The sequence below is a fragment of the Carassius auratus genome, chromosome 16 (genome assembly GCF_003368295.1).
Source record: "Carassius auratus strain Wakin chromosome 16, ASM336829v1, whole genome shotgun sequence".
Lineage (NCBI taxonomy): Eukaryota > Metazoa > Chordata > Actinopteri > Cypriniformes > Cyprinidae > Carassius > Carassius auratus.
In genome coordinates, this window is record NC_039258.1 from 17127224 (window position 1) to 17140539 (window position 13316).

General features: G+C 36.7%; 1 protein-coding gene across 1 annotated transcript in view; it reads left to right on the forward strand.

Annotated features, from left to right (window-relative positions):
- grin2db (glutamate receptor, ionotropic, N-methyl D-aspartate 2D, b) overlaps nt 1–13316 on the forward strand; it is a 71261-nt gene that overhangs the window by 35517 nt on the left and 22428 nt on the right. The window contains exon 7 of the mRNA XM_026284471.1: nt 11400–11605. Within this exon, the coding sequence (XP_026140256.1) occupies nt 11400–11605 (206 nt within the window). The remainder of the gene's footprint in view (nt 1–11399; nt 11606–13316) is intronic.

A 13316-nucleotide genomic window follows, 5' to 3' on the forward strand; every position in this document is an offset into this window, starting at 1 on the left:
ACGGTCGGCTTTTTGTGCGCTTTTAATTACAAATATGAGCGATTGCAGTACATATTGGGATTCAAAGGTAACGACAGCCCATTGCTCTAATAAAATGTGCGATTTACTTCATCATGATGACTATCGTAATGATGCACTTGCTGTCTAAGAGCTTCAAGTCTAATGTTCCAGTTTGTAGCAGTAAGACATATAGATTGAAAGCAGGTTTAAAATGATAAACAACTTGACACTACACTAATTTCGAAAACCATTTCCCATGACAGTCCATGGCAGAAAAACCCATTACAATTAACTCTGAACAATGCATCACATTGAGCAGCAGAGAGAGTGTTTTGGTGTTGACTGTGCACTTCTGCCATACTGCACAGAACCGTTAAAGCCTCAATGATATAAACATATAATTAGGGTTTCAAGAGGATGTACATAATTTACAACTAGCTCATGTTTAAATTTGGCCCTGTTTCTACGCATATCCATGATACCCACAGTATGTTATTAAGATTAGCAAGGCGTTCCAACATTATTAGCCTGCGTTATGTGAAGAACAATAACCGGAAAATAATTAATTGTGAAATGTTTTTAGAAAGCCAATTTGATTTCCTCTTTTCCCTCTCCCCCTTCCTTCACTAGTTATGTTTGTGTTTAGTATGTCTGAGCGGAGAAGGAATAAATAAATAAATGAATTAAAAACTCCCTTAAATTTATTGGCTTCTCATATATCAGGGTATCGTTGGTGCCACATGGGACATTGTGGTTCTTCATTTCTCCCACAGAGCACTGCTGTCGTGAGACAAAATAACCGATCCCAAACCCAGCTGAGTAAATATAGCCTCGGAGAAAGTCATATACATGAAGGTGCCACTCAAACTAGTGCCTTAAAACAGAATTATTAATATTAAGATGCCACAAAGACAAGCGTAGAGACTGAAAATTGTAATCCCTGGCAGCGCTTGTGTTCCCCACCTCTACAATCTGTTAACAGAGAAAATGACAGCGGATTATGTACTTGGGAGAAATTCTAATTCCTTCGGGCCAAATTCACTGACATTGAGCCATAAGAGCAAAAAAAAAAAAATTCGATATAGAGTGGGGGATATTTTCTGCTGATCCAGATAGTTTGTGACAGTCTATATTTATGCGCATTATATACTGAACACAACATAGCTTATAATCAATGGCTTTTCATGCATTGGTCCAATGGTTGCAGTCTGAGCTGCAGCACGTTCTGTTGCGCGACAGGCTCATGTTAACTGGCTCTGGTAGGAGAGTGAAAGGATGCATGGGGATTGTGTTGCCCTGGGCGTCTTGAAAGGTCGAGTGTTGATCGTTTGTTCTGTCGATGTTCTTGTGTAGGCTTTGTTTAGGTGCCAACGAATGAGTTCCTCCTTGCTGTCTGTTCTACATTTAGTCTATTCTGAATCAGGCCAGTCTTTCATTTCCTTAAAATCGTTCTTTTCTACTTTATAAAAAGGATCGTTCAACCTAAAATAGAATTTTGTCATCATTTACATTCACGTCGTTCCAAAACCGAATGATTTTCTTTCTTCAGTTAATCATAAAATGAAACGCTAGACAGTACGTTAATGATGCTCTTTTCTATGGAACGAAAGTGAATGGTGACTACTGGGGCTGTCAAGCTGCAAAAACAAAAGCACCATAGAAGTTTCATAATGGAGGTCCATATAACTCATGCTATGTTTTAAGTCTTCATAAATCATATCATAGCTCAACCCATGTTCAAGAGAAAATGTAACAATGCGAGTCCAATTTTTCATATGCATTCTTGATTTGTGGTGTGATTTAATAATAAAAAAAAAAAAGATTGTAAGATTCATAGATTGTACAAAAAGGTATTAATGAGATGATAAATTCTAACTATTTAGCCACTGATTCGCCAAAATATAAAATAATTAAAAATAATTAAAATGAGATTGTGTTGGATAGCTTTTTGTGAGGGACAGATCGAAATATAGGTGTACTGACATCATGACAACTGACAACTATAGCCATATCTCTCAGATTCCATTTCTATGATTTTATATTATAATTTGGCATTACAATTGGTTATTAGACATACTGTAAGAGCACCACTAACTATTGATTGGTTTAAAATTTGAACTTCTTGTGCCACATTTGAGTAAACATAAATGAGAGATGGGGTAAATGAGAATATTATTGAAAAAACTGATAAATCTTGTTCTTTTCCAGACACAAATGTATTGTATGACTCAACCATGGAGCTGGGACCCACCTGGGGGCCTCAGCACAATTCCAAGGGGGTCATAAAATGGCCAAAAGTTATTTAAAATAAGACAAAATATGTTTGGAAGAAAGGTAAAAAAAATGTAGGCTGACATATTTCTTATTATAATTTGTTACCTCTACAACTGTCATAATTAAATAAGAATCAGTGTTTTCACAGTATTGGAAAACCCGGATGTATGAGGGAATGAAGTGTCATGGAAATTATATATATATATAAAAAAGAAGTCTACATAATAAAAAAATTAGCTCAATCTTATAAAATACTTTATTATTCAAAAGTATTCAAAATTGCTATTTGTATATAATAAAATCATGTAATAATGTACTGAAATTAATTTTTTTGTCATTATTATTGTGTAAAATGATTTTATAAATTTTTTAATTTAAAAAAATATTACTACTCCTAGTTTCTGTAAATGAAAAAGTTTGAAACTACAGGTTTGAAATGACATGAGTAAATATTCAGAGAAGTTTAAGTTTTCTGTAATGGCACCACTGATCTATAATATAGAACTGGATTGCTCATGACGTCATTAAAGTGAAGCCGCCGCGCCCTAGTGTGCGAAAAAGTTCCATTGAATTAATAGGAATTTGTATGATTTTAATGAGAAAACATCACCTAACAAATCAGCGTTTATAAATATGAAGTATCACTGTACATTATTACAATGCTAACACCCTAGGCATGTAAACGGTTATTTTTTAAATGTCGGGAATTTCTCCTACTTATTAAAAAGCTACGTTCATTACAGTAGTGAGCATCATGAACATGATAAACATCAGACGGACACGACCTAAACACATATAACAAACGACAAAGTGTTCGTTCTGAAATCTGAATTTATTCAGAGAAATAACTGACTATATACAGTACGGATTTAAGAAATAAATACAAATCTTTATTTTCCCAGATAGTAAATTATAATTTTTTATTTAATTATAGAGAAATATTGACAACATAATTGTATAATTCATTGTAATATATTAAAATCCATTTCTGATACTAATACGTTCGTTTAATAATTCCTGAATAACTTTGTTCATAAAGAAATAAGCCATTTTTGTGTTTGATCAGTTACCTGTGTCGTCAGTGCGCAGCAGACACACCCACCTACACAATTTAAATATATCGCTTATCCTGTCCCAAAAAACCGTAAACACTGCAGATAACATCAGAAGTAAACATTACTTTATTACAAATAACATAAAAACGAGTCCCGTTTGACTGATCAGCTTCTAATCGAGTTATTTTAGGACAGCGGTTTGAATGTAACTCAATGGTGCTCTCTGCTGGTAGGGATTAGTAAGATGGCGGATCGAACACTTCCGGTGGCTTCACTGCCTGTTGGCAGTTTAGAACGCGATGAGCGATCCAGTTATATATATAGATCAGTGAATGGCACACTCTATAAAAGACAGTGGTATTTTGTTGTTTTTTAAATCTGTCAATGGAATAACTCCTAAAAAGCCATCAAACGGTGCAACAGTCTGTTAAGGGTTGCATGGCGCTGGTTCTGGCTTTGGCGCCTTCGTCTCATTCGCAGATATGGAGAAAAGTGCTGTTAGAGACATCTGGATGCTTTTGTACTTCAGAGTCACAGAGTCTTTGTCATTCACATAAAATATTTAATGGGGCGCCATAATGTACTTTTAAAAGGCTTCCACGCTGACTATAGGAGGTTTTCAATTTCCATTTGTTTTAGGAGGGCGCTTTATTAAAACACGACGCTCGCTGTCTTTGTCTTTGATCCATTTTGTCTTTGGTTCTCGTAAATGCGTTCTAACACAGAGTAGACAATGGACATGTATGACTCAACTTCTAGAAGCCGTGGTGCACAAGAAACTTCATGTGACGCCTTTCACATGCGGCATTTATATCGTTTAACTAACTGCTACAGTGCTTTTGATCCCATTTGTCCGTGCTGTTCTCATAAATCGATACGTATCAGGGGGGAAACATTTAAGAAATGAAATGCCAAGCACATTTCTCCAAACCCTCTTTGTACCTGTCAGGATGTGTCCATGTGTGTTTATGCCGTGTAAATCTGCTAGTGGATTTGTAAGGATCGCACTGTGGTAAAAGTGGCTCGTTTTATCCTCCTCTCACAGGGACGTTCACAGGGACGGGGGTGTCATGGCAGCATGTTTGTGTTTCACCCTGTGAAAGTATTATCTGTTCCCGGGGGAGACTGTGTTTGATCGGGCCCCTGCTCTACCTCTGCCTGCGTGAGGTTCTGCCCCCTCAGCTTGGGCCCAGATCTCTGCTACTCTGGCTCTTTGTTATGCACCGCAGGATCTCTGGTTCTCCACACATGCTCTCATACTCCTATTTCGGTGGTTTTGTCGGCCCACATTCCAACGTCGAAAAGAGTTAAGACATCTCGCTGCCGCTGACATGGATCGGCCCTGAGAACTACATTTTGCAGGTGGAAGAGAGTAGGAAATGGGGGGGGAGGGGGGTCAGAGAAGAGAGAGGGAGAAACCCAACAGCCCTAACATTCAAAGACATTAAAGAGTATTATAAGGACATGACACTAAACACTGCACATCATTAGCATTTCAATCCCTCAAGCAGCTGCAAAAAGCCACTCGGATCCAACACAGTCCTACCTTGCCTGGCTGTGCTACTTTGTGACACGCCATGCATATTTTATTAAGCTGTTCAGACATCCTTAATACAAGACAGTGTCACCTGTTGAGATGTGTGGCTGGATTTCTTTCCGTGGCGGATTCTGTGCTGACACTGTCTGTCAGATGCAGACACAAGCCAGCAAACTCAACATTCCCTTCCTGTTCCCTTCTCTTCCCGTCAGTGCCGCTCAGAGAAAATGGATCTTGGGTTAACAGACTGTGAAGACCTGTTCACACCAAGAACGATTACTATAAAGATAACTACGGCACCAATCCATAATAAAGGTGCAGTTACATTCAGAAAATTTTTGCAGGAAATTCAATAGGAATCCATGTGATTGGGGATTTTGCATAAGGGCAAAAGATTTCCCCACTGGTTCAAGTCGTTCAAGTAGATTTGCCCCTTACAGTAACAGGAGGCTGCTTGGCTTGAAAGTTACTTTTTTGTCAGATGTGCCTCATACAGTACATCACTACCGGAGAATAGAGGCAATGGATAACGTGACCAAAAAATGACTCACCCTCAACTCGTAAGACCTTCATTCATCTTTGGAACACAAATGAATATATTTTTGATGAAATCCAAGATCTTTCTGACCTTGCATAGGCAGTAATGGAACTGACATGTTTTAGGTCCAGAATGGTAGTAAGCAAATTGTTAAAATAGGCCATGTGACATCAGTGGTTAATCCGTAATTATATGAAGCTACAAATTTACTTTTTGTGCTCAAAGAAAACAAAAATAACTTTATTTATCTTCTGTGTCAGTCTCCGTGGCGCATTCATGAAAGCACCATGATACATGTGTGATGCAGAAGCCGGCGTTCTGATGAAGAACCTGGATACACTGAACATTATTTACAAGCCGTAAACACGCATCCAATGACATGGAAGAGAAGAAATTCCAGGTGTGTTCGGTCATTTCAGCGTGCAAAGTTATTCAATTTAGGTTCAATTCAAATCTCCATTTTATTATCTAATCTGGCTCCATTTTATTATGACCTCGAATGTCAATTATTCTTGATCATTTATAGGATAATTTATGTAGACATCTGATTATTCTAGTTATTCTTGAATATTATTTAACTCGTTCATTCGGGTGCTCATGTCGCTCATAGATATTGCTTCTACCCTTCTCATTCTTGTCAGTCTTGGTTATTAGACAGAGGTAATTGGCTAATACTTTAGATGGCCACTCCTATGTGTGCTCATTCAAAAAGTACTTTTAATTAGCCCCCATAGATTTGTGCACATTTGAATAAAGCAACATTATTTCTAGTCAGAGGTCAGGACCACAACTATAGATATAAGCTGACCATCATTACTTTCCCTGATAGAAGCTTTGGTATGGTCATGCCATGGCTACGCCAGGCACACTAGAATAATATTAATCAACAGAGGTTAGGCTAACCCTATTTAGGTTGGTCGAACAACATCCAGTTGACCTAAATGGAAATTCCCTATAAGCTCTTACAATCTAAGTAAATTTGAACTACTCTAACACCAAGTGTTAGTCGTATCTCTGAAGATTCAGTTGGTGTGCCCTATGCTCCATATCAACTGAATTTAACTCCATTACTAACTTGATACAGGAAAAGTGGTAACAATGATACAACAAAATAAAAACAGAATAAAATCAAATGTAACAATTTATTATCAGTCAGGTAAATATGTATTATGTCAATTACATAGCCAATTCAAAGATAACAAATCATATAAATAAAAACTAAGATAAATCTAAGAGTAGAAGATGCATACATGACCTTAGAAAATACATAGTGTGGATTGTAGAGACACACACCACACAACAGGCTTTCTGGCTACAGAATCACCCTATCTTTTTGCAAGATGTCCTTAAAGCCCGGGACACACCAAGCCAACGATCGGCTGTAAACAATTGTCGGGCTGATGGCGAGCGACGGTTGGGCTAGTTTTGGTGTGTTCCACTTGTCGGCTTTCGTCGGGCTCACATTGGCGGCACTTTGTTGAATCGCCGTCAGGGACTATGGGGCCATCGGCGAGAGTTAGGACTCTGATTGGATGTTCAGTTTAGCGAATGAGTCAGAGAATTAAAGCAAAAGTGATGACAGCATGATAACAGCATGAGCAGCTTAAAATGATTCAAGTTATTAACGTTACTGATATCCAAAACGGTAAGCAAGTGCTGCTTTGTTTACATTTCATATATCTGCATTTATCTCATATATCTTTGTTTTGGTTTCTCCTTTTGAATGACGAATATATACTACTAATAGCTGCCGATATGATGACAGATGTATGAATGTTAAGGCTGATATATACTTCTGCGTCGGAATGCCATAGGATGTGCATCAGTTTTCATTTATACTTCTGTGTTGTTGTCCATGTCGACGTGCAGTACACATGCAAACCGCTAGTGTCCACGGGCATGTTGCTTGTGTAACCTGCAAACCACTGCAAAAGCTGAAGAAGAAGCAGCTTGTCGGAGAAGCATCAGCCATGACGGCGGCAAATGAAAATCAATATCATTTATTTAAAACAAAAAAAAGAGACGACAACAGAACAGCCATAGATGGCATTCTTTCAGTCTCCACAAGGACTTGTAACAATGGCAGAACAACTGTTTGTCGTGACCAACAAAGTGATATAATGCTACATTTTATAATAAATAAGACACTTGTTCTTTGCTTTGTTTTATTTTGTTACTTTAAAATATATTAAAGTGCAAAACACAAGTCTCAAATGCAAATTTATTTATTTTCAAAGTTAAGACTGCCACGCCCTCACATCTACGGCTCAAACGCGCCCCACATCTACGTCACTATGTGGAAATATTTGCTTAATGCCGCCCAAATGTTCACACAAAGAAAGAAGGCGTGGTTTCAGTAACCGCAGTTAGTGTTGAAGCAGCCATGTCAGGGAGATGCTGTGTGTATCTGAGCAAAAGCAAAAGCATTTTTATTTGGTTTTCCATAAGTAGATCCATTTAGGAATCTTTAAGATTACAGAACAGAACAGCAACGCATTTTATGAATCTCCATTTCGTGAACCTAGGAGAGGAGGTTATTCTGACTTTCCTAGGACAATCTGCCATTTCTGAATCAGCTACTGTAATTATGTTTTGTTATTAGTTTAAGTATTTGCTATTGAATGTTTAAATACAGAGTTTTGTGCATGTGTACAAAATAATGATCTTTAAAAAAAGCATCATTTGACCCCTTTAATGTTCTTTAAAGCATGAAGATTGATTGGCCAATATGCCTCATTGTCAATATGTTTATCATTCATTAGCTAGAAAAAAAGTTCTAAAGAGTTTCCAACACTTATTGGTTCTATCTTGCTATCCTTATAGTTGTGATGTGGATGCCCCTATTTTTTTTAAATTATCATTACGGTTATCACCTTTGGTGTGAATAGAAATTTAAGGTGGAAGAGAGAAAGAAAGCTGACAAATGGACAGTCAAACTGAGCCAAGCAGACAGATTGATGAACAGAGAACGAGACAGAGACCAGGTGAGCCGATGTCACAGAATCTGCTTTTTGTTATTTCCAGTGATACGACCCGGATACGTTTGATTTCCGAGCCTTTGTGACACCACAGCCTCAGTTACTGAACATTTTAGAAGTGGAATAACTAGCCCAATGAGACCAGTGCTTGCAGGAATCTAGATGCTGACTGTTGCCATTTCCTGCTCGATTCCTTTCAATTAGATGCCTCTTCCCTGATCCTGTGCTAATATGCAAAGTCTTTTTAGCTGCCAGCCGCTGACTGATATCTCAGAGTCATATGCGTGCACATACACAGCTTATGAGAGGTATATTTATTCTCTGTACCACTGAGTCTTGTAACATTTTTTAAAGATCTTTTGCTGTATCTGAATGGCTCTCGAGGGTTGCTTTGGTGCTGATAGCTGCCACTCTCCGCTGGTGTGTAGGGGAGAGTCCTACGGCTCAGTGCAGCTAGCAAACTTTGAGTGTTGGGACTGGGATAAGACAGTAATATGTGAAGTGTGTGCTGCTTACAAACTGCTGAGAGGTTGCTGTGTCCTATAGGAATAGTTCTGAAAATGGAAAAATGTATTTTATTTATTTATTCTCCCTCATGTTGTTCCAAAACTGTAAGTTATTTTTTGATGATTGAATCTTCATATTGTCCAAATCATTTTTTAAGTAGATGCACATGACCTTGCCGCTGGTTTGATGTTTTGCCTTAGATATCTGATGTCATGACCTCATTCTGTTTGTTTATGAGAAAATTAGACTTGAATTTTAGTCTACTTTTATGGTGCTTTTGTACTTCTTTTTAGCCATTTCGGAGCTTGACAAACCTTGGTCACTGTCACTTGGTCATATGAAAAGATCTCTCTGAAGACTCAGATAATTCTTCTTTTAAGGTTTATGGAAATAATAATAGCATACAGGAATGGAATGACGGGAGGGTAAGTAAATAATGACAGAATTGTTCATTTTTAGGTGAAATATGAAACTGAACTGATGCTTTGTATCACAGCACTTCTTTTATTGCTGTCTCTTCTTATGATGAATTGCTTGTGTTATAGCATTTCTCGTTTGTGTTTTTACTTTGGATAAAATTCCATAATTAGTTTTACATCAACTTTTCGCTGACCTGTGATGCATTCTGAACTGCATTTTGTGTTTAAGAATAAGAAAATGTATTATTGTAATTCTTCTCCACTTTCTCCTTCTCATTTTCCTTTTTTTCTTCTTCTTCTTCATTTCTGCTAATAGTAGCACTATTAAAATAAAAAGATTAAATATGAAATTAAATTAGTATTAATTAATATTAATTAGTGTTGTCAATCAATTTAAAAATAACCAGTTTATCACACTTTTTTTTCTAAAATGAATCGCGATTAATCCCACATAACATTACATTTTTTAAATATATTTTTATATTGCAATAATTTCACATTCAATCCTCAAATTAATGTATAAACAACATAAAGACAGTATTTTTTTTATATTTGGTGAAGTGTAAGGTGAGTATCACTGATACCAAAACTACTGATGTCTCTAGGGAATTGTTTTTCCTAATATTTACCCATTGACTATAGCCATTCAACATTACAGTAAAATTTGGAGAGCCATCAATTTTAACATTTAAGACTTTAAAAAACTTCTATTTAAATAATCGTAAATCAATGTTTACATAAACCCATTATAATAAATATAATATTTACCTGTGCACTTCATCAATTAAATGGCTGCTATGACTTTAAGAGCTGCCGCTGCCAAAATGTGATGCAGATTTGATACGCATGCTTGTAATTTTATTCACAATTTAATATGAAATGATACAGGCTACAGCATGCGCCATTTTTGTGCATGCAATTAAAGATCACCTGCTACAAGTACAGTATAACAGCTGACAGGACAGGAAAAAATACATACAGTATACACCAGACAACATCTCATCTGACCGCAGTTCACTGTTGTTCTGCTGAAGCTTATTGGACGGCTGGTGCTGAGGTGAAATCTCATGTAGATGTGGTTGTAAAGACGTTAAATAAATACAATTCTTGACAAGAAAAAAAAAGAGACAGAAGCAGCATTTATGAGTGGGGTGACCAACCCTAGCTTCTCCACTATTTTAATGGCACTAAATATTTTTAACGCCTAAAAAATAAATCACCTGTGTTAATGTGCTAATTTTGACAACACTGATATTAAAACATGTAAATTATAATTTGTATAAAAACGTATTTATATTAATATTATGATTATTAAGCTTTTATACAAAGTATAATATACATGTCATTTATCATAGTAATAGTTTTATTTCTAATAATAATAATAATAATAATAATAATACATGGAAACAATACTTACAATAATACTTGTAAATAAAAGCATGCTTTTTGTTTTGGTATATTTTCTGTGAAGTACTCTGATTCCCACAGTTCTACGGATCTTTATCTTCTGTATATGGATTATGAGCTCAGTTGTACTGTCATAGCCTATCTTGACACATTTTACCCCTCTGCTGTTTTTTCTCAGGCTCGTAACCTTTTCCTCTGTGGCCCGTCACTTAGCTAAAAATCTGTCTTTTTTTTCTGTAAAGAAAAATCCACTCCTTCCCCAATGAATAAAAAGGGCACAGGACTGTTTTTAGAGAGCCCTCAGCTATAAGCTCACAGAGGAACATAGAGGAGATAGTCTTTCATTTTTCACTATCCTTCCTCACTTTACAGGCTTAACCTGAGAAAAGAAAGCCATTCCTGTCTGTAATCCAGCCTCAATGACTCTATTAGAATAAACCGTTTTAAATAGCTAAAACGGCTAAAAAAAGACCTTTGACTTCCATGTATTATTGATTTATGAATTGGATTCATAATGAGAAGTAGTCATGTTTAAACAGCTTTTGTCATGGTCATTATAAGTGTCACGGTCATTATAAGCACAGCCTATTAAATTGATATATCCATTTATTAGCCACATTTCTGCAACTGCAAAGACACAGATGACCTCTGACCCTCGACCATGTACTGTATGTGTGGTCTTAGGTAGGATGGTGGGAGAATGGGGTGTTACGTCTGAGGTACCCTGCTTGGTCTCGATATGGTCCATTCCTGCAGCCGCCCGATGATGCTCAGCACCTGAGGGTTGTGACCCTGGAGGAGCGGCCCTTCGTTATCGTGGAGCTTGCAGACCCTGCCTCTGGAACCTGCATTAGAGACTCTGTGCCATGCAGACGGCCTCTCAATGCCAGGTTAGTACTGATCTGACCACCTCGTCTGCCTTTTATCATGGCTTTTCTTTATTGGGGAAAAGGAACATTGTTGTTAAATTGTTCCAGTGGATCCCAAGAAACCAAAGTTAAATTAGAAAGTTGTATGTTTCAGGTTAGGAACTAGATTTTCTTCCCACTGGTCTGACCTTTCAGCGAGACAGGCTTTGCAGTGTCATTCCACATTTTGCCAAATCTTTTGTCTAGTGTTGTCAAAAGTATCAGCCGCGATACCATTCAGTACTGAAATAAAAAAAAAACATCCATTTCCAACTAAGATTTGAGCACTGTTGAGCAGATTATTAAACAGCACTGATTGGTCATTGTTTTCACATGCTCAATGTCTGTGATTGGCTTCAATGCAAATCGCTTCATGCTCTTCACCGAGCGCACACACAGAAACACACAATACTGTTTGAAATCCACGTCTATCAGCGGATCAGTCTATGTGCAGATATATTAGGGATCCGCTGATGGTAACGGACCCATTTTTTTTATTTATTTCAGTAACGAATGGTATTGCAGTCGGCACTTTTAACAACACTACTTCTGTCAGAGATCAAATACAGGTGTTAGAGGAGAAATGCAGTTATGCATCTATTGCAGCCAAATTTGTATTAGTAATGCAGTCCCTCAGATGCCAACACTACAATCTTTATATTCACTACTTTAGCTTGATAATTGTTTGGTCAAAAGAATAGTTTTAATGTCATAAATATTTTACATTTGGTGCCGAATTTCAATCATTTCAATTTAATTTTTAGTGTTTTGCAAGCATTTTTTTATTATTATTTATTTTATTTTTTATTACTGGCAGCATTTATTACAAGACATTTATTTCAATTGATTTTATTTTATCACAACTTAAATACTATAATTATTAAACCAACATTTTGACCATCAACCCTTTTTAGATATTCAAATATATTATGACATCACTTTATTTTGATATTGTTTTCTTAAGAGTGTTTTGCAAGCATTGCTTAAATTTGATTTGTTAATTGAAAAGCAATCTTTGGCATACCAATGAAGTATTTACAGCAGAAATCGTAATTTGAGGTTGCAAGCATGTCCTGTTTTTTCTTCCTCCAAAGAGTTCAGTTCGGAAGCTTTGATCAGCTTCCTCCGGTCATTTGTCACATTCTTTCAATTTAATCTTTATCTCTGTGTATCTTTTTTCCTCCCCAGCATATCACTATGAAGTTCCAGGGGCTATACTCACCTGCCTTCGCTTTGCAATCGATCACTCGTTTCCTCTCTCTTTTTTCTCGCTTCCCCTCTCATTTTGGCTTTGCCTTGTGGCGATCTCTGTTCATACTTAGCCATCATGTTGCTTGTCAATCTGCTTGAGCTCTAGCCTGTACACGTTTCTCGGCAGATACTGCTTCGCTGCTTCCACACCAGAAATATGGATGCCTGTGTTTCATCTAATTATATCATTTTTAGCTATATCTCAGAAAATGTACCAAGATAGTATACTTCTGAAAAACCCTTCCCATTCTTGTGTATTTGTTTATTTCACATTCCCTCTGTAACTCTCATTCCTTTTGGTAACACTATTTCTCTTGTTTTCTGTCTTCAGGTGTATACTGTGTGTGTGTGTGTGTGTGTATATAACACTCATATTTTAAAATAAATATAGTAAAATATTATTACAAATTAAAACAAAATTCTGTTTCAATTATTATATTAT